This window comes from Apodemus sylvaticus, chromosome 1, assembly GCF_947179515.1.
Source record: "Apodemus sylvaticus chromosome 1, mApoSyl1.1, whole genome shotgun sequence".
Classification (NCBI taxonomy): Eukaryota; Metazoa; Chordata; class Mammalia; order Rodentia; family Muridae; genus Apodemus; species Apodemus sylvaticus.
In genome coordinates this window covers 93,961,858-93,982,795 of record NC_067472.1, presented here as the reverse complement: position 1 = coordinate 93,982,795, position 20,938 = coordinate 93,961,858, and the positions used below count along the sequence as shown (strand labels likewise).

At 37.1% G+C, this 20,938-nt stretch overlaps 1 protein-coding gene across 2 annotated transcripts in view; it reads left to right on the top strand.

Moving 5' to 3' along the window:
- Usp47 (ubiquitin specific peptidase 47) overlaps positions 1-20,938 on the top strand; it is an 86,709-nt gene that overhangs the window by 18,054 nt on the left and 47,717 nt on the right. For both annotated transcript variants that reach the window (XM_052201122.1, XM_052201111.1), the window contains exons 2-5: positions 13,843-14,046; positions 15,596-15,709; positions 17,292-17,430; positions 19,711-19,807. In XM_052201122.1, coding sequence (XP_052057082.1) covers positions 13,843-14,046; positions 15,596-15,709; positions 17,292-17,430; positions 19,711-19,807 — 554 coding nt within the window. The remainder of the gene's footprint in view (positions 1-13,842; positions 14,047-15,595; positions 15,710-17,291; positions 17,431-19,710; positions 19,808-20,938) is intronic.

The following is a 20,938-nucleotide window of genomic DNA, read 5'->3' as shown; positions in this document are numbered from 1 at the left end:
ACCTTCCATGCTCGTGGATTGGCAGGATTAATGTAGTTAAAATGGCCATCTTGCCAAAGGCAATCTACAGATTCAGTGCTATTCCCATAAAAATCCCAACCCAGTTCTTCATAGAGCTAGAAAGAGCAATTCTCAAATTCATCTGGAATAACAAAAAACCCAGGATAGCTAAAACTATTCTCAACAGTAAAAGAACTTCAGGGGGATTCAATATCCCAGACTTTAAACTCTACTACAGAGCAATAGTGATAAAAACTGCATGGTATTGGTACAGTATCAGGCAAGCGGATCAATGGAATAGGATTGAAGACCCAGAAATGAACCAACACACCTATGGTCACTTGGTCTTCGACAAAGGAGCTGAAAGCATCCAGTGGAAAAAAGATAATCTTTTCAACAAATGGTGCTGGTTCAATTGGAGGTCAGCATGCAGAAGAATTGATCCATTCTTATCTCCTTGTACCAAGCTCAACTCCAAATGGCTCAAGGACCTCCACATAAAACCTGACACACTGAAACTAATCGAAAAGAAACTGGGGAAGACCCTGGAGGACATGGGCACAGGGGAAAAGTTCCTGAATAGAACACCAATAGCTTATTCTCTAAGATCAAGAATTGACAAATGGGACCTCATAAAACTACAAAGTTTCTGTAAGGCAAAGGACACCATCAAAAGGACAAAACGTCAACCAACAGACTGGGAAAGGATCTTCACCAGCCCTAAATCCAACAGAGGGCTAATATCTAATATATACAAAGAACTCAAGAAAGTAGAACCCAGAGAACCAAATAACCCCATTAAAAAGTGGGGTACGGAGCTAAACAAAGAATTTTCACATGAAAAACTTCGGAGAGCTGAGAAACACCTTAAGAAATGTTCAACATCATTAATCATTAGGGAAATGCAAATCAAAACAACCCTGAGATTTCACCTCACACCAGTCAGAATGGCTAAGTTAGTCAAAAACTCAGGAGACAGCAGGTGTTGGCGAGGATGTGGAGAAAGAGGAACACTCCTCCACTGCTGGTGGGATTGCAAGATGGTGCAACCACTATGGAAATCAGTCTGGCAGTTCCTCAGAAAACTGGACATGTCACTTCCTGAGGACCCTGTTATACCACTACTGGGCATATATCCGGAGGATTCTTCAGCCTGCAATAAGGACACATGCTCCACTATGTTCATAGCAGCCCTATTTGTAGTAGCCAGAAGCTGGAAAGAACCTAGGTGTCCTTCAACGGAGAAATGGATACAAAAAATGTGGTATATTTACACAATGGAGTACTATTCAGCCATTAGAAACAATGAATTCATGAAATTCTTAGACAAATGGATGGAGCTGGAGAACATCATACTAAGTGAGGTAACCCAGTCTCAAAAGATCAGTCATGGTATGCACTCACTGATAAGTGGATATTAGCCTAGAAACTTTGAATACCCAGGACATAATCCACAAATTAAATGATGTCCAAAAAGAATGGAGGAGTGGCCCCTGGTTCTGGAAAGACTCAGTGCAAGAGTATAGGGGAATTCCAGAACAGGGAAGTGGGAAGGGGTGGATGGAAGAATAGGGGGACAGAAGAGGGCTTATGGGACTTGCGGGTAGTGGGGACTCAGAAAAGGGGAAATCATTTGCAATGTAAATAAAAAAAATAAATAAAAAACAAGAAAAAAGAAGAAAGAAAGATGCTAAATATACAAAAGCAAAAAAAAAAAATAAATAAAAAGAAAGAATATTCCATATATGAAGAAAGTAAATTAAAGCAGGAGAATAATTATCATAAAAATAGTAAAAACCTTTATTAAACTACTTTTTTTTCAAAATTGGTTTTTAAAGCTTTCAATACTTTTTTTTTTCTTTTGAGACAAGGTTTCTCTCCATAACCCTGGCTGTCCTAGAACTCTAGACCAGGCCAGCCTCAAACTCAAAGATCCTCCTGCCTCTACCTTCTAAGTGCTGCAGTTAAAGGTGTGAGTCACCACACTTGGCTGTTGAAAATAATTTTTTCTAAAGGTTTTTCAAGGAATACTAACTAGTCCAATGATTGTTGCTCAATATACTTATTACTGAGTATCAATACCTGAATATAATTTTGGTGTGGCACATGTTTGCTTAAAATTTCAGAATATGTTCCTACTTGTTAGTTTCCCATTCTGTATCATAAACAAATGTTAAACTGAGTGAATCATTTGCTTGAGTTTGAATTATCCAGAACTGACCAATGAGAACAACCTTTCATAGTGCTCTTATGTTCTCTTGATATATTTTGAGTACTTCTTTAAGTACTTAGGTTTTTTTCTACTTTCTCAGAAATTTCTACCAAGTCTTTAAGGAACCTATGTTGTGGAAAATGGTACCTAGAAACCAAAACCATAAACACTGGACATATCTGTTGTTAGAAACATTTTGTTGCTTCTGACTAAATAAATATATGCAGGAAGCATTTCTTTTCTTTTCTTTTCTTCCTTCCCCGCCCCCCCCCCCCCCCCCCCCCCCCGAGACAGGGTTTCTCTGTGTAGCCCTGGCTGTCCTGGAACTCACTCTGTAGACCAGGCTGGCCTCGAACTCAGAAATCTGCCTGCCTCTGCCTCCCAGAGTGCTGGGATTACAGGCGTGTGCCACCACCACCCGGCTGATACAGGAAGCATTTCTAAGAGTGAAATCTGTATTTTATATCCCAAAGATTCCCTAATAAACAGACTGTTACATTTTAACATCTTTTAAAAGATTTGTTTCTTTATATGTATGTTTGGGCATCAAAATGCCAAAGTATGCATGTGGAGGTCAGAGGACAGCTTATGCTCTCCCTGTCCCAGGTGGATTCCAGGGGTCAGACTCAGTCATTGTTAGGCTTGGCAGCGAGCCCCTTCCCATTAGGCCATCTCAGTGCTGAGTACTTGGGCTTCTTCCACTTTTGAGTTGTTGTTACTATCCAGTTGTGAACGTGAATGTACAAATTGGTTAGCTCTTCAGTTTTTGTTGTTGCTATACCTAGAATTAGAATTTCCAGTCCTGTAGATGGATTTGTTGTTTTATGGTATGTTTGTGGCTGTTAGGTAAACCAACCTATTTATGTATCTCACAGGATAGTGTGCTTCTACCAGCCTGTCAATTCCTTCAGTCTTCTGATAGCAGATTTGACTGTGACAGCACAAGTGGAGTTTCAGGTTCAGGCCCTGCCTGGAGCTGTTTTTGTGTGGGAACCATAGTGGCCCATCCCTTCATCCTGGTTCTTTCACAGGAACAATTGTACTTGGAGTGCTAGTTGATTCCAGTTTTCTTAGCGTTTCCCAGAGTGTGGCATCACAGCGGGTCTTGGATTTCCTGATGATCCAATCTTCTTGGTGCATTAAAACACACCACCATGACCTGGGCTGAGTCCAGAGAATCTGTAGGCAGTTTGACCAACTATAGGACAGTACATTTTTGGAAAACTTTGTTATAACTTTCAGCTGTTGGTCAAGTGCCTTGTTTCTACTGTTGGGTGGTGATTAAGTTCAGGTTCCCCTTCCCTTGCCAGCTCTTTCCTAGACTGGAAGACAAGTGTACTTGCTTCTTCCCACGTGGCTTCTGTTGATACAGAAGTGAAGAGGGTACTCCATTCTGCCCATGCTGGCCTCCTGAAGGACATTTCCCTGATTAGGGACTGGTGAACTCTTTGTTATAGCCAAGTTAATAGTTGGCAGTTAATGGTGGTGTGGGGGTCCCTTTTGTTCTTTGGTGATTGGCTGTGGTGATGCAGTCAGTAAGTTTCCAGTTTAGTGAGACTGCCCTTTTCCAGAGCTGTTCTCAGAGCTCTTTAGTCTTTACACTCACACAGGATGCCTGCCTCCTTTCCTTCCACCCTTTTTTTATGTAAAATTTTACTGGTCTGATTTAAAAGTATAAGATATTTTAAAGATTAAAGTATTGTGTGTGACTTGAAAACTTACAGTATTTAGCCACTATCTAAATAAATGCAGTTTATCTTTAAGAGGCTTCTCTTCCTTCTGAGCATTTTCTTGTAATGGATTAAAATACATCTGTGAATCTTAGAAATGGGGGTGGGGTGGGATGGGGGAATGGAGGGTGGAGGTGCGGGGGTTATCAGAAACCTCTGTTAGGGTGTCCTTGGTTCCTTCCTGCATTTTCTGACATACCATCTCCAAATTGCTTATATTCTTATGTTTGTTAATATTACATAACGTATATTTCCTGTAGGCATATTGTTCTTTCTGTTTGTTCGCACTAGAAATACATATTCCTACACATTTTCCTAGATAATTTTTATGGGTTCTGATGCCAAGGCAAATTGCTTTTGTTCCCTTATCTTGGGGTAACAATTTTTATCATATGACTGAGAGGAATAATGAGAGGATAGTATTTTAATTTTTTTACTTTATATATGTCAGTTAAATTTGCCAAGTTTTCTTAAGATTTAAATACAAAAATAAATACATATACAGTAAACAGGGATAAACTCTTAAGCATTGTGTAAAAATATCACCTGTCAATAAAGAGCTGAATGGCCTATAGTAGGGGAAGAGAGAAATAGACAGAAATTCCAGAAAGAGAGAGAAACTCTGGGAAAGACTCAGGCGAGGTAAGAAGTCGGACATATGAAACTGAGAGTTAACCAGCCACATGGCAGACATAGAACAGTATAAACGGATTAATGTAAGTTAAGAGCTAGTTGAGGAGCAAGTCTAAACTAATGTCATTAAGCATTCCATGTCCTGATTTAGGAGTTGGGGCAGGCTTAGAAAAGCCCAAAGGGCTATAGTAGTACCAAAAATGCATAGCTCGTTCATATTTTAAGGGTGCCTACTCTTGATTTATCCATTGGATTGCATTTGGGATGTTTATAGTTTTTGTGCTACTTTAAGCAATGGGAATTGCACATTTCTTTGTGTCTGCTATAACTGAAAGCTTCTATAGGAGATGATCAGTAGGTGGCCAGGTGAATGGATAGATCCATAGACAGACTACAGGGTGACATATGGATATTTTTAATGATGAAAGTGGTAGGTTGTAGGATAAGCATTTTTTTGTTTGTTTTATAGGAAATGTAATGTCAAACTTTCCTGAAAGTGGTATCAGTTTACATTCACACCAAGAATGAGAAAATTAATTTTTCAAGTGTCATTTTTGCTGATCAATAATTTTACACATTTTCAGCATTTTTCTGTAAGCTGTCCAGTCCTCGGCTGGGTTCTTGTTGATGTGGCTCAGGTAGCAGACTTTTTAGTTGACTTTCCCAACTCTTATCTTTTTGCCCTTTCTGTTAACTCTACATGTCCTCAATTTTAATTACTATTAACTATCTTTTCCTCTTCATTTTTATGTTTTTTTTCCCAAGCTTAAAAATTTAAAGATGCTCCATAAGATTGCTTAAGGATTTAGAACTTTGGCATTGCTATTTAGGTCTTTAATATACCTGAAATGGCCTTGTTTTCATATAGAACTTAAGATATGCTCTAAATTTTTATGTATTATCCCCCTCTTTACATGGCTACTTATCCTTGAACCAGTCCCCAAAAAAGTGAATTTAATTTTATTTTTTTAAGACAGTAGCTTATTATGTAGCCCTGTTTGGCCTGAAACTCTATGTAGATCAAATTGGCTTAGAACTCATAAAGATCAACCTGCCTCAGCTTCCCTGGGTACTGCGATTAAAGACACAGCCGTATTGGCTGAAAAATTTATCTTTTATCTAGCCAAATTCCCAGATATATCTGATTCTAGAGAGTCTTTATATTTTGGTTTTCCATCTGTTAAGCTCATTTAAAATATAAAACATTTTTTGAGACAGGGTGGTCTTATATAAGTCCAGGCTGCCCTAGAACTCATTGTGTAGTTTAAACTGACTTTGAACTTGATGCCATGTGCTACGTTTGTTTATAATTATTTTTTTTATTTTGTATTTCATTCCTCATAACGAACTTTCTAACCAAGATTAAACAATGAATACCAATTTTAATGGAACATCTAGTTTTCTAGTTAAATTGGTTGGGAGTAGGGGGGGAGTCCTGTGTATTTCGTCTTACCTCAAAGTAGAAGATTTTTAGAGATGACAAAAGGGGAAGTATTTATTCATTGTTGATCAGGTAGCTACAGGAACTTTGGAGACACTTGAGAGGAGATGAGTGGCAGGAAGATTACAATTTTATGAGGGGGAGAGATGAGCTGTTCTGATTATCTTCAGCTATGTAACTACTAGTCCCCATTACTTCTTCCTCACAGAATAACAGCCCAGGCAAGACAGGCAGCAGCAGTAACTTATTTTTCTGCTGAGTGGCATCAACCAGGCAAGATTAGGGCTGGAAGTATCTGAAGGAGTCCTCAGACTGATGTCAGTGCTGCTTGTCATATGGGATCTCACTGAGGCTAGGAGTAGCATGTCTATATGTGGCCTTTTCATTTGGCTATTTAGCTTCCTTCCAACCTACAAGCTGTACTATAAAGGCTCGTATCTGAGTGAGCCAGGAATCTAAAGTCCTTTCTAACCCAGGCTTGGCAGTTATGTTGTGTAGCATAGAAATCACTGAGGACCATCCATATATGTAAAGAGTGTGGCATTAGATTCCAGTGTTAGTTAAGAGTTATGCCAAAGAATTGGTGCACATGTTTTGAAACTGCCACAGTGAAACTTGGGCCAAAGAGGTAAGGCTGTTAAGGGAAAGCAGTCTGGGTACCATGGACAGAATGCTAAGACAGAGTGGTGGGTACTAGACTGCGCAGGCTTGTTAGTGGCCCCTCCACTGTATGATGAATGACTGCTACAATGGCTAAGAGCTTTGTTCACTGTTATATTCTAGGTCACTAATGTACCTTTAACAGCTGCTTGTAGGTCAGTATTATTTTGTGAAAGATAAGAGTCAATATTCCAAACCAAACTGAAGTTTTCAAACTAACTTCTGTGGCACAGGAAAGTGGGTATTGAAAGATAAGAAGCACGATTCAAATTGTGCCAAAGAGAATGATCATGTTCATGTATGTTAGGAACTGAGTCAAGGGAGAATAGAAAAGGTTTTGATAAATTATATATTGGATTTGCTAATGATTATTATTTTAGAATTGCCTTTAAAAAAAAAAGCTTGTAGTCCAAGCTGCTCTTTATGTAGCTGAGGATACCATGAACTTCTGATCCTTCTGCCCTAAAGTCACTGTTTGAAAAATGATTACTGCTACTAGAATTATATTTTTATTCTAAAGGCAAAATGACCTTTAATTCAATATGTTCTCTGTATTAAACAAAGGAGGAGGCAAGAGATAAATGTGTGTAGATGAAGCATGGGCATTGTAGACTCAGGGTTTCAGAAAATGGCTTCTTGATAATTCATGATAACATTTCTTCTTGCATACAAATGTGTCTGCTGTTATGGTTGTTGAAAATAGTACTTATAATAAGCTTATCGTAAAGGTGCCTTTTGTTAAAATATGCCAGTTCATCTGATCACTGTACCATAGATTTTCAGTATATATACAAGATTGATACCCAGGATTAAAATTACAATATAAATTATGAATGAAATTCTAGATGGTCTATGATACTGTGATTGTATGTATCTTATAACAATGTATTTTGCTTTTATTTCACTTGTGCCTTTATTTTACGGAAATAATTCATTTTGTTTTTATATGCTATAGGATGTGTTTTGGAGATGCAGACAAAATATCTTTGATGAAATGAAGAAGAAATTTTTACAGGTAGCTTGCTGGTATCACTGCTTTAGTGCGATAGTCAGCAAAGCAAGTAACAGCATGCTTGTGTTTTGTTCAGTAGCAAAGCATGTCTTAAGTTTTCTGCTTGTCTGGCTATTTTACTCCTAAGCAGTTTTAGTAGTATACAAGTCATCTTATATGAATTTTACATGGGTACAGTCCTTTGTATTTAACAAGTGAATAAGGAGGAAGGACGGAAAGAAAATGGTCGAGCCCTTACTTTTGCATTTGGATGTAGTATTTGGATGTGGTATTTGTGTAGTGTTACAGATACATTTATTTTCTGCACTATTAATAGTACTAGGGATTAAATAAATTACTTATAAAGTTACTGCTTAGAAACTTTTGATATGATTTATTTAGTCATTTATTTATGGGGGCAGAGGGGTGCTTGCTACTGCATGTGAAGGTCAAAGGACAGCCTTTTAGGGAACTCCATTCTCTGCTTCTATCATCATGTAGGCCCCAGGAATTAAGTTCAAGTTTTCAGCTTGACAGCAAATGTCTTTACACACTGAGCCATCTCACAGGCCCTATATCTAGAAATCGTATTAAAGAATTAGATACAAGTGTTAGCTTCTTGGTCCCCTGTGATTCTAATAAGCCCAAGCTTCCCTGTGCACACACTCTAACCATTAGTTCATACCTCTCTCTTCCTTCATTCCTTCACATCTGCTTTTCCCCTCAAGTTGTGTTTCCGTGTGTCCCAAGTGTAAATGACCACTTAGAAAACAGATAACTTGAGTATGTTAGGGGTTTGGACGGAGTATAAAGAAAATGTTAAAATAATTTTTTATATAAATCAGGATCTTCATCAGTCAGCAGACCAAGAATTGTTACTTAAATTGAATACTCTAGACAAAGCCAAGAATTATATAAATTTCAGTTAGGAAAAATATTTATACTCGATTATAATCTGTAGCAGTGTAGTATTTATGACTAGCTACATAGTCACTAGAACAGTGACTAGCTACAGCAAAGCCCCAAGACTGGTTATCTTACCTTATGGCAGCTTTTACCCAGAAATAGAGAAATGGACTCTGCATGTACAGAAGTTTGTAACCTTATTCGCTTAGTTCTAACATCATTGAAGGAAAAAAAGTCTGGAGAGAAAACAGACTGACAGGTGAGTGTGGAATAAAGAAGACCCTTCACAGTGGTTGAATTCTTTAACTTTTTCTCTCAGAAAAAAATTAAATGTTGATAGCTTTGAGTTTTGTTATTTTCTATGTCTAATGGCATTGAACATAGCCATCAACTATATATCTTTGTATTTTTAAATACAAAACATCTTAAGAACTGTTTTGTTGTCAGGGTTTTGTGTCGTTGCTTTTGAGGTGTTGAGGATAAGTATAGAGCTTCTCAGCTCCCACCTGCCTGGCAAGCCCAGCACTAAGCCTGTGTCTAGTCTCTTTTTAGCTTTTTTTTTCTGAATCAGCCTCACTAAGTTGCCTGACAGGTCTTGAACTTGGAGTCTTCCTGCATCAGCCACTTGAGTTGCTAGAATTACAGTATTGAAAGCCCTAGCTAAGCTTGGGGACAGTGTTGTTGTCATCATCATTACAAAAATCACAATGTTGACAGCAGTAACCTCAACGTTTGACTGTTTTTGTTTTGTTTTTGTTTTTTGTTGTTTTTTCGAGACAGGGTTTTTCTGTGTAGCCCTGGCTGTCCTGGAACTCACTCTGTAGACCAGGCTGGCCTCGAACTCAGAAATCCGCCTGCCCCTGCCTCCCAAGTGCTGGGATTAAAGGTGTGTGCCACCACCGCCCTGCCATTTGACTGTTAAGAATGTTTTTTTTTTTAAAAAAGATGACTTGAGAACGGTGTCCATTTGGGATGTACTTAGGATCCCTGTCAGTACTTCCAAGAAAACACTGTACTCTGTGATTTTCCTAATGTGGTTACTTTTAGAATCAAGGTTCTATTATTTATTTTTATTTTTTGAGAGTTTCTTTCCATTGTGCTGGGAAATCAATTCTTGTGTAGCAAGTTTAGACACAAGCAGCCAGCTTCCACATGTAGTGCTTAGGATGACCTGTGTGTGTGTGTGTGTGTGTGTGTGTGTAAAATAGATTTGATTGTCCTTGTTCTTGGCTAGCTTTTCTATGTAGGGAAACCTTGCTCTCCCACTACCTAAGTGCCTTTGTCTTCCTAAATGGAACCTTTTGTAGGCTTTTAAAACTTTGTAACTTTCTCTCATCTTAGTTCTTAGAACTCTTTGGACTAAACATTTGCTCTCTACCCGAAAGCATGATCTGTGCTTAGGTGTGTTCCCACTCCCACCCCACTACACTCCACCATCATCACATCTTTCTGTAATAGTTTGCATTTGCCTGACTGTATCTTGCCATGTTTGTGTTACCTACTGTTGATAGCAGCCTATCATAACATTTAGTGGCTTAAAAGAGCAATTAATTTATTTACTCAGGACTGTGTGGGTTGAAGACTCCACTGTTGAGCAGAGACTCCGCTGTTGAGCTTTGTTCCATGAGGCGTCACATCTTGGCTCCATTTAGCTGGTGCTTGGCTTTGATTGGAAAGTCCAAGAGTGCTGTATTCTCATGTGTCACACATTCACCTCAGTGCTTCCACATAGTGAGCTAATGCTGGTGTAATTGGACCTCTTATATGTGGGCTGATTTATAGAAGGGAAGGTTCAGATGCATAGCGGAGTCTGGTGGTTTCTTAAGGCCCAACTCTAAGTAGCACACTGTCACACAATCTGGTGACCTAAACATAGCCACATAGCCAACTCAAATTCATGAGAAGTGGGGAACAGGAAAAAGACTAGCAAAGAATTTTAGCAATTTGTAATTCACCTGAAGATGCTATCTTTTTCTTTGGACATAAGTACCACCATTCTGCAGTGGAGCCTCAAAGAATAGGTCTACCCCATTTGTCTCAAGTCTTTGAGATGTATTTCTAAATTTAATGTTTTAGAAAATTATTAAGTTGATACTGTAGATATTGCTCTTGAAAAGCAATTACAATTATGAAATTACAATGGCTTATTTATGATACCTTCCAATGGTGAAATTTTATTTTAACCAGTTTCCAAATTTGAAGTGAAGAAAAGAAAAAAAAATTATAGGGATTTTAAAGTTAGGTGAGATGTATGATTGATAGCCACATGTTAAATTTAATTACAGGTGAAGTAACGAAAAACCAGATAATTGGGTATAAAATAAAGTAAGTTTATAAAGGGCTAGTCTATACCTTTAAAGAACATTGTATTTGTTCAAATTATACTAGAATTAAATTCAAGAGTAAAATATGGTAGGCATGGAAATTTTAGAAAACAGAATGGGTACAAAACTTTATCACATAATTGTTTTTAAAAGTTTGTGGGCTAGGGTTCAGTAGTTCAGTAGCCAATGCTCTGACTTTGTCCTCAGCACTACCCTCCTCACCCCCAAAAATTCTGATATAGGAATCAGTAATAGAGAATGATAAAATATTATTATTTCATACACAAATAATATTTTCCAGCTTAAAATGATAAATTAAAGCCTGATAGAAAAAGAATTAGATGATGTATTTATAAATGAAGAGTTGTAAAATAGCTTGTCTGCTCTGATTCAGTGTCTGTATCTGAGAAGCCTATGTATGTGCATAGGAAAAATACTGGAAAGATGTTCAACAAAATGTTACTAGGTTTCTTTTAAGATATAGAATTATAAATCATTTTTCTGTCTTCCTTTATGTTCTTCCATTTATTTATATACTTATTTTATTTAGTGACAAGGTCCAGCTCTGGCTGGAATGGAACATTCTTTGTAGACCAGGCTGGCCTTAAACTCAAACCTGCCCATGTCTGCCTGTTGATTCCTAGGATTAAAGTAAAGCACCACTATGCTCAGCCTTTACTGTTTTGTAAAGGGCAGCATAGTTATATATAGAAAAAAATCATTATTGCCATTAAAAGAAGTAAAAGGAACAGATAAAATTAAATTTTATGTTTATATAAAGTTTACAGTTACTCTTCACAAGAGGTCTATTACAATAATGTCTCTGTGCATTCAAGGAGAAGGAGAAGCATCTAAGAGTTTTTATACTTTACTCTCACACATGCTAAGGGAGTTGGGAGCTGGGGATGCATAGTCCTGTGCTGTTGCCAGCATACTACTGTTAGTATACTGTGCTACAGCATTTTCTATGTCCATATTCTTCTAATGTGGATTGGAATTATAAAAGCAGATGCTTGCTGGGCTTAGTAGATCATGTCTTTAATACCAGCACTTGCAAGGTGGAGGCAAGAAAGTTCAAGACCAGCCTGACCTAGGATGTTAACAGATTCTGTCTCAAAATGAACACAAAACCATAAACCAAACCAAAAAAAAAAAAAAAAAGTTCAGAAGTTGAAATTATTTTGAGTTCACTCTTTTACTACAGACCAGATATTTCTTAAAGGTCTGGTTTATGTTTATTAATTTTGGTTTCAAGTGTCTAATATAATCCATTCTCTGTGTTAATGTCTACCTTAAATACACAGTTAAAGGCTTTTCCTCTTTTTCATGGGTATATTAATAATACCCTTTTGTTGTGGTCAGTTTTTATATAGAGGGTATTTTTTATTTTCATTTTTGTCACTGTTAGTAATTAAAATTATTTGTCTGAAATGAAGTGCTAGCCAGTCTGTTTTATAGAGATGTATTTCTATTCCAGCCTAGTAGGATTAACCTTAATTTACACAATCCCTTACAAGTCCAAAATTGACATTGCAGAAACAAATTACAGTGATTTTACTTTATTTCACCTGACAGAAACATTGTGGCTATCCTGTTTTCAGTATTAGTCACTGATACTAATTTTAAATTGGATAATAAGACCATAAAATGTTGAAGTTGATCCTGTGAAAGACAAGGAATTCTTGAAAGTGAGGCTATAACTAAGATCTAGAGTATTGGCTAACATACAGAGACTCTAAATTCAGTCTGCAGTACCACACAGTGAGGAGAGGTGAGAAAGGGAGAAGAGAGGATGGGACAAGAAGAGAAGAGGAGAAGACAAGATGCTTGGCTAAAACACTGGGACGTAAAGAGTGTGTTTCTGAAGAGCCTTTCATGAGGATGCCAGAGATCCCAGGGAAAGCACAAGATGCATCTCCAGAGCTAGGATTCGAAAGACTGTTCTGTAGGAATCTGAAATTGAAAGATTTAAACTTCTCAGGAAGGGACGATGTTGCCATAATTTTGATAGAATATACTCTGATTGTAGCAGGAGAACATAGCAACAAGGGATACCCAGGTAGACTAAAGACTGTGTGGTGCTAGTGGCAGGGCAGGTAAAGAAGAGAGCTGGAACTGGAAGACGCTTACCTTGACTCTGGTTTCAGAAACTAGGTAGGGATAAGTGGCTCGTGTTGAGGTTGCCATTAGATGAGGAAGAAGGAAATTCTTCTACTCAAGCATCTGGTGTGTTCAGATACAGTTGATATAACTGCTAATACCTTGGGAAATGGAAAAGAAAATCAGTATTTTCAAGAGTTTAAGAGAGGGTATAGGACATTTTTTTTTTGAGAAAGATATTTTTAAAAAATTTTTGTCTTGACATTTATTGATAAAAAGAAAGGAAAATTTATAATCCAGTTAACAGGTTGATAACTGAAAAGACTTGGTAATGATATATTTTTAAAGGTCAAACTTGTTAATTGAAAATTTTGTATATGTTAAGTGTATTGCCATCATGTATGTCTGGTGCCTGTGGAGGCCAGAAGAGGGCATTGGATCTCCTGGAGCTAAGTTAGACGTGGTTATGAACTGCTCAGCATGAGTATTGAGAACTAAATTCAGGTCCTTTAGAAAAGCAACAGGCTCCCTTAACCTCTGAGTCATTGCTTCAGCCCCCAATTTTGTAATTTTTAACTTAAAAGTTTTCATGGCTTCTTGGCTCTATTGTTTTATAACCCGAAAAAAGGTAAAAGCAGATACCCACAGGAACGGCTGCTTCCCCCAAAGCAATCATGGTGCTTATGTTTAACATGATCTATTGGGATGTACTTCAAACTGAGTAAAACAGTACAGAGAAAATACTGTCTTATGGGTTCCTTACACTGATTATAAAATTTTATGGTTAATTATACTTGTGTTTCTTTTAAAAATAATTGAAAATAACATTTTTTAAAAAATTTCAGATAGAAAATGCTGCTGAAGAACCTAGAGTCTTATGTATAATACAAGACACTACTAACTCAAAGACAGTGAGTGAACGCATCACATTAAATTTACCAGCATCTACCCCAGTCAGAAAGCTCTTTGAAGATGTGGCCAACAAAGTAGGCTACATAAATGGAACCTTTGATTTGACATGGGGAAATGGAGTCAATACTGCTGATACGGTAAGCCCTCAGACTTAAAAGCATTTGCTTAAGCTAATAATAATAATAATAATAATGTCATAGCCGTGATTACTGCTGTTGTTAGTGGTGAGAGAATGAAAGCTTGAACATACAATTCCCTTCATACGATTATCAAAACCATAGTGGCTAAGTGTAGACACAGTGACCGGTCCCTCTTCCCTTTGTTATGGAGTCAGCAGTTGTTGTCCTAAAATTTGCATAATATCAGGTCATCAGTTTTGTAATTATTAAAAGGTGACTATCATACATACCAACTAAAGAAAAATTTCCATGTTTACTAGAAATTTTAATAAAAATTATAAATAAAACCACTTTTATTTCCTTTTATTTGTGTAACTGTACATTTTAACTCTTTAGCTCAAAGGTATTTCTGATGTATAGTCTCACAGGTGTGAGTTTGTTTTATGTCTCAGTTTCTGTTGTAGTAACTGCTTGCTTCCTTTGTGATGTCTCTGCTTCATTTTTTGTGTTGTCTCATTTCTGTACTGAAGCATCTCCCCAAAGGCTTAGTGATTCTTGTTTTACTCGGAAGTCTTTGTAGTCAAGACTGATCACCATCGAGGCTGATTAAATGTGCAAGATTCAGTTTCCATTTTCATGTTGGAGGGACAGGGCATGCTGATGTTAACACATCTACCTGGGGTGGAGAGATGACCAGCATCTGGGTGCATGGCTCTGTTTTCTACCTTGGTGGCTGTAGTATCCAGAGAGAGAATAAGTTCAGTTGTCCACTGCTTAGTCCAAGGAGGAAAATGAGGGGCCGGACTGACCCGAACGCCTTTTCTCATTTGTTCACCTGAGCCCCTGGCCTCAGCTCTTGACCTTTGCCTAGTGTTTCCTACCACCTTTTCTCCGTAAGTCTCCTATAGGCTTATGAACTGTAGGTACTTTGAGCTCTAGAGTTTTTCTAGATTCTTTTTTCATAAATCATAACTGTTTTCTATCTTATTTTTAATTTCTCAGAATTTCTGGTATGTCCTTGGTACTCTGTTTTCCTGTGCTATTGCCAAAAAACTTTTGACATTCTTGGAGATTGAAGAATTATTCAGTAGACACATAATTAGGGTTTGTAGGACTGAGAGCTACCATGGCTGCTTTGGTTTAGAGACTCAGTACACTGCTTATCTTGGAATTCTTAAGACTCATGTTTCAAACATTTTATAGTCTTTAGTTATATAAACTTTTTTTAATTTTTTGAAAACCTATTGTATTGCATACATTTTAGAAAAAGAAATCTCTATATACAAGCTGTGTTGATTTTTGGTACACATTATGCTTAACATTAATCCCTTAGCCTTCTCTTTGTGTAGGGTTTTAGAGGCTGGGGAATGAGAGTCTCTGGGATGCACCCAGCATACACTGTCAATTGAGCTTAGCAGTCCAACTCAGGAAAGAGGATTCATTCAAACCTAGCTGAAAAGAAATATAGCCAAATCATTACTGGAATATTTGCATGTAAATATGTATGTATTGGTGTTTTATTATCACTTTTTTTATATATACTCTTAACATTATTTTGTACCTATAGGCACCACTGGATCACACCAGTGACAAGTCTCTTCTTGATGCTAATTTTGAGCCAGGGAAGAAGAACTTTCTGCATTTGACAGATAGAGATGGTGAACAGCCTCAGATGTTGTTGGTAAGCTATTTAGAAAGACTTAATTTTTGTGCACTAGGAATGCAGTTTTCCAAAGGAAGAAGAGACGCACAATTGTGTGGTAATGATAGTTATGTGTGATGCCGTGGGTGCCTCAGGTCTCCACAGCACCATTGTTAGGTTTAGTAGTTTCTCACTGGAACTACTGCCATGCAAAGGATGGGGATGCTCAGGTTAGAATACCATAGACTTGTAGTTCCATGGCCTTTCTTCTGGCTCAGTATAAAACTCATTAGTTCTTTTGGGAAACTATTTCCATTCACACTCTGTAGGCATACCCCACCCCCATCTTTTTGGTTGACTAATATATCAGTGAGGTGTTTCCACTGATTTAGAACTTACCACAATTCACTTATTTGAACAGGCCCACTCTTGAGGGCACTGACTCCCAATTGGAAGGTCATTTTTCCAGAATTTTGACTTTCGACAAGGTGTGCAAATAGAAGTAAAAGCACTGTACATTCAAGATACTATTTCTTTTTAAACTACGGTGGGGGCTAGAGAGATGGCTCAGAGATTAAGAGCACTGACTGCTCTCGTAAAGGATGCAGCTTCAGTTCCTATCTAGCACCCACATAGCAGCCCACAACTGTGATTCCAGTCCCAGAAGATTCAATACCTTTTCAGGTACTACATGCATATAGTGCACAGACATATATATGCCCGCAAACACTCATACACATAAAATTAAAAAATAAAATCACAAAACAAAAAACCTACTATGGTAAGTACATCTTATTTGATGGTTATAAATTCCAGCCGATGTAGATATGAAAAAAATTTAAAATCCTGGTCCGATTTGCATAGGTGTTACAGACTGAAAAACTAAGGCCAGAGAATGTAGATTTTTTTCAGAGCCTTTCTCTCCACTACAATTTTCTTAGGACAAGTTACTCTATTTAATGGCCTTCGGTTAGAAATGTGCTGCGAATAGAGCTGTCCCTTTGAGCCGGAGGTGGTAATAAGCAGTGTGTCCGTGCTAAAGCAGCACTCTTGGGCACCCTGAAGCACACCTTTTGTTTTGTGGCATCACAGGGTGTTGATTGGTTTGGGGTGACTCGAAAATTGGAGTTCGCTATTACAGTGGAGCCCCAGGCTCTCAGGGTTAGAGTGCAGCTTCAGTTGCTTACTCACTGTCCTTGCCTCATCTTCTGTGCTTAGCTGGTTTGTGCCCTTTAACCCTTGTCATTGTATTACACATTAACAGGAAGTTTCTCATTAGAGACTGAGCAGCTCTCCATTTCATCCAGTAGCTCCTGAATGTCCCTCAGCTTCTAGGCCTAAGCTATAAAAGTGACTATGAAGTGCTCACTGAAGACTTCATAGTGGTACATCTAAAACATTTGAAGGAGAGCTTTGACATAAAATTTAAAATCTACAAAATTAAGTTCTTTGGAGTTCTTTGGCCAGGAGTATTGTCTAGTCTCTGAGTGAGGCATCTCTCAGAGCTGCCTGCAGGAAACCCACGACACACTTTCCTTGGGTGCCTGTTAGAAGCAGTCAGCATGTTTCAACTTTTTCTCAGTGTTGCTAGTCAGTAAACACTGGTTATGCTGCTTTTTAGGAGGACTCCAGTAACGTGGATGACAGCGTGCATGACAGGTTCATAGGTCCACTTCCAAGAGAAGGTTCTGTGGCCTCTACCAGTGATTATGTCAGCCAGAGCTACTCCTATTCATCAATTTTGAACAAGTCAGAAACTGGTAAGACCTATGTATTGTTGTTTTCCATACAGTCATAATCTCAGCAAGTTCAGGCTTAGTTGAATTTCATCAGTAGGAACTGAGATCCAGAGCAGGGTGACTGGCCAGCAGCAGCAGAGCTGGCACGCTAGACTGTGTACTGTTTCTTCCCTCATCCACTTGCTATCTCAACTGCAAATAATGGATATTGTGTTCTGAAGGAAAGATATTTTGGTTACTTTCCCTCAAGAGTACATTCTGATAGTTCTGAAGTCAGCTTCCCTGGAAATGAAATCTTATTTTCTCTTTTTTTAGATTAAGCTGGACTATGAGGGAATATGCTTCCGTGAAGCAGACAGACCACACTTACTTTATTGGGCCTATTATGTTTTTTAGTTTAATTGTTATATTTGAAATAAATTAGGTTTTCACCCATGTGGGGGCTCACAATCATCTGTGGCTCCATCCAGGAGATCTGATGCCCTCATCTGACCTCCACAGGCACACATGTGGTATGTATACATATGTACACAAGACTCAGGTACAAATAAAATAAAAAGAAACAAGTCATTTTTTGAAACCTGTTAGGTTTATTTTTCTGAATATGATTAGGCCTAGATTATTTTAAAGTTTTTTTATTCTCTCTTTAATGTGTATAGGTGTCTGATAATGTATGTACACCATGTGTGTACATTACCCACTTGGGGCAGAAGAGGTTGTCTGATCCCGTGGGACTGGAGTTACAGACAGTTGTGAGTTTCCACATGAGTCCTCTGGAAGAACAGCCAGTGATCTTAACTGCTGAGCCCTCTCTCCAGCTCCAGATTAAAATTTATTTCTTACTAGGCTAGCTTATATGAAGGTTTCACTTATATATATGATTTGTTAATTACCTTATGAATATAATCTAGATCCATGTCTTCATCTTACAACAAACCTTTTCATAAGGTCGTGTTTCTCCATGTTGAAAGAAATAGAAACATGGACAGAGAAGTCTTTTGTACAGCTAGTTGATGCTAAGCATGGTTTTAGAATCTTTCATTTTAAAATTTCAAGAAAGATTTTGAATATTGCATTAAACACTTATCTCAGATAACAGTAAAGCCATAGATGTACATCTAGACTTTGTTTTAATATGACCTATAGTATTATATTTATTATATTTTGTAGTTAGAATGACTTTTCTCATAGCTAATCACTGGAGTTTATTTGCTCTGGAGATAGCAAAAGGGACTATGTATGGTCTTTGGTTTATAACTTCTGTTAGTGGATTTTGGCTGCATACCACTCAGGAAAAAAGAGAATACAGAATTATTTCAAAATATAGTACGTAGTAAAATTGCTTGTAAAGTCACAAGGATTTATTTCTTCAAAAGTCATGTAAAAATTATTGCTTAAAATATAGATTTTAAGGTTTACTTCCCAGAATGCTAGTGGAACTGCTCTGAGTCAGGACAAACCTTTTCATCTTGTTTTAAATAAGTACTGTGAAGATTGTTTTGAGATTATTGAGATACTTTCAAAAAGTTCCAGCTTTAACAAATCAAGAGTTTGATATTCTTTCTGACAGCTAAGTCCTTTATATGAGACATTTATAGAATGCTGGGTATTAGGTCCAACTCCCTATCTTGTGAATTCATTGAAATTAAGACAATAGTTTTTAGAAGTGTTATTTTTGTGCAAATAAAACATGCCATTTGTCACATTATAAAATTAAAAGGCACTGACAGTACTCCATGTAGTAACCACTTTCAGTTATTTTGCTTATTTTTATCTTTCCTCATAAAATATGCTTTTAAGAAAATGGTTAATGCTTTTTAAAAAATACATAAGCATGGGGACCTGAGTGTGCTCTCTGAGTTAGTACTGCAAATCAAATACAATTGATTCACAAGGTTGATGATGAGGGAGGGGCAGTTAGGCTAGTTGGGTCTTCCTGTGTTATATATGATGTTTAAAGTGAAAATGCTTATACACTTCCATCATAATTATTGTTTAGACTTAGGGAATAAGATTATTTACACTCTAATAAAACCTAGTGTAGTACATGTGTTATTGTTAATATCTTGCTAAATACCATATAATATCTATTTGTATCTTGGTAACAGAGAATCTTGACTTTTGTTGAGAAACAAAGTTTACCTAATACATGCTGCAGAAAAGAACTTTCTTAAGTGGCATTGAAAAAAAAAACAGAAATAATTTCCAACTAAGCAGTCTTGCCCTCTGTTATTTATTTATTTTTTTGTAGTGTTTTAGCCCAAGTACTGATCTATCTATATTTGTATTTTCTTTTTAAAGGTTATGTGGGATTAGTAAACCAGGCGATGACATGCTATTTGAATAGCCTTTTGCAAACACTTTTTATGACTCCTGAATTTAGGAATGCATTATATAAGTGAGTATTTGAAAAAAATGTTCTATGCTTAAAAGTACAGTTTTTAAATAATAAATTAAATTTACCTTCATAGATTTACTTGTAATATTTGGGGTATTTTTTACTTTATAAGCTGACTTCTTGTATATTATATATGAACAAGAATCTTCTGAAAAACTGACATATAAAAGCAATAGGGAGGGAGAATCAGAAATAACCAGATAGGAAAGGATCAAATTAGTGAATGTCTCCATTTATAGTTTTACTCCTTTTATAGGGAAAGGGGGTGTCTGATTTTGAGGGAATCTAGAACATATACATTGATTTTCTTCCCCCTCTAAATGTAAGAATTCACTGTTGTTTTTTGAACTCATAAACTCTAATTAAACAAAGCTTGTTTGTTTGAAATGCATATGTATATTTCTAAGACTAGATCAGATACTTTAAATGCTTTATGGAAGAAGGCCATGTCTAGTAAAATTCAGCCATTTTTATTAATATTTTCTTATAATACAGTTAATGTACTTTGGCTTAGTATACTTAAAGTATCTGTAAGTTAGGGAGTTTTTTGTTTTGTTTTGTTTCGTTTTCCAGAGTTTTTCTGTGTAGCCCTGGCTGTCCTGGTACGCCATAGACCAGGCTGGCCTCTAACTCAGAAATCCACCTGCCCAAATGCTGGGATTAAAGGCGTGCGCCACTATGCACAGCAAATAAGACTTTTAAAGTCTAAGTAAACTGATCCTTTTTCCTTCTTCTCTTCCTTTGAAATGATCTAAGTATGCATTTGAATTCTCTTTAAAGTTGTAACGGTACTGGTTGTATTGCTCGTGCTCTCACCCATGTATTCACCTGTAAGCTTGTTCTCTGAATTTGCTTCTAGAAGCAGACACTTTTAATCATTATCATTTGTTGCCTAGCAATAATAATATTATTAAAAAATCCCTAGGTTCTTGGGAAGATAGAAAGGAAGAAAAAGTAAGATCTTTGTTCTCAAAAATTTACAATCTGTCTATAATAGCCACCTGTGTGTTGTGAAATAATTTATTTCACATTTAACATTTAGGGTCAGCTAAGTGCCATGAGAGCTGAAAGAGGAGAGAGATTAGTGACACACATAGAAATGAATGGCTTAGTGAGACAGATAGGGCTTGA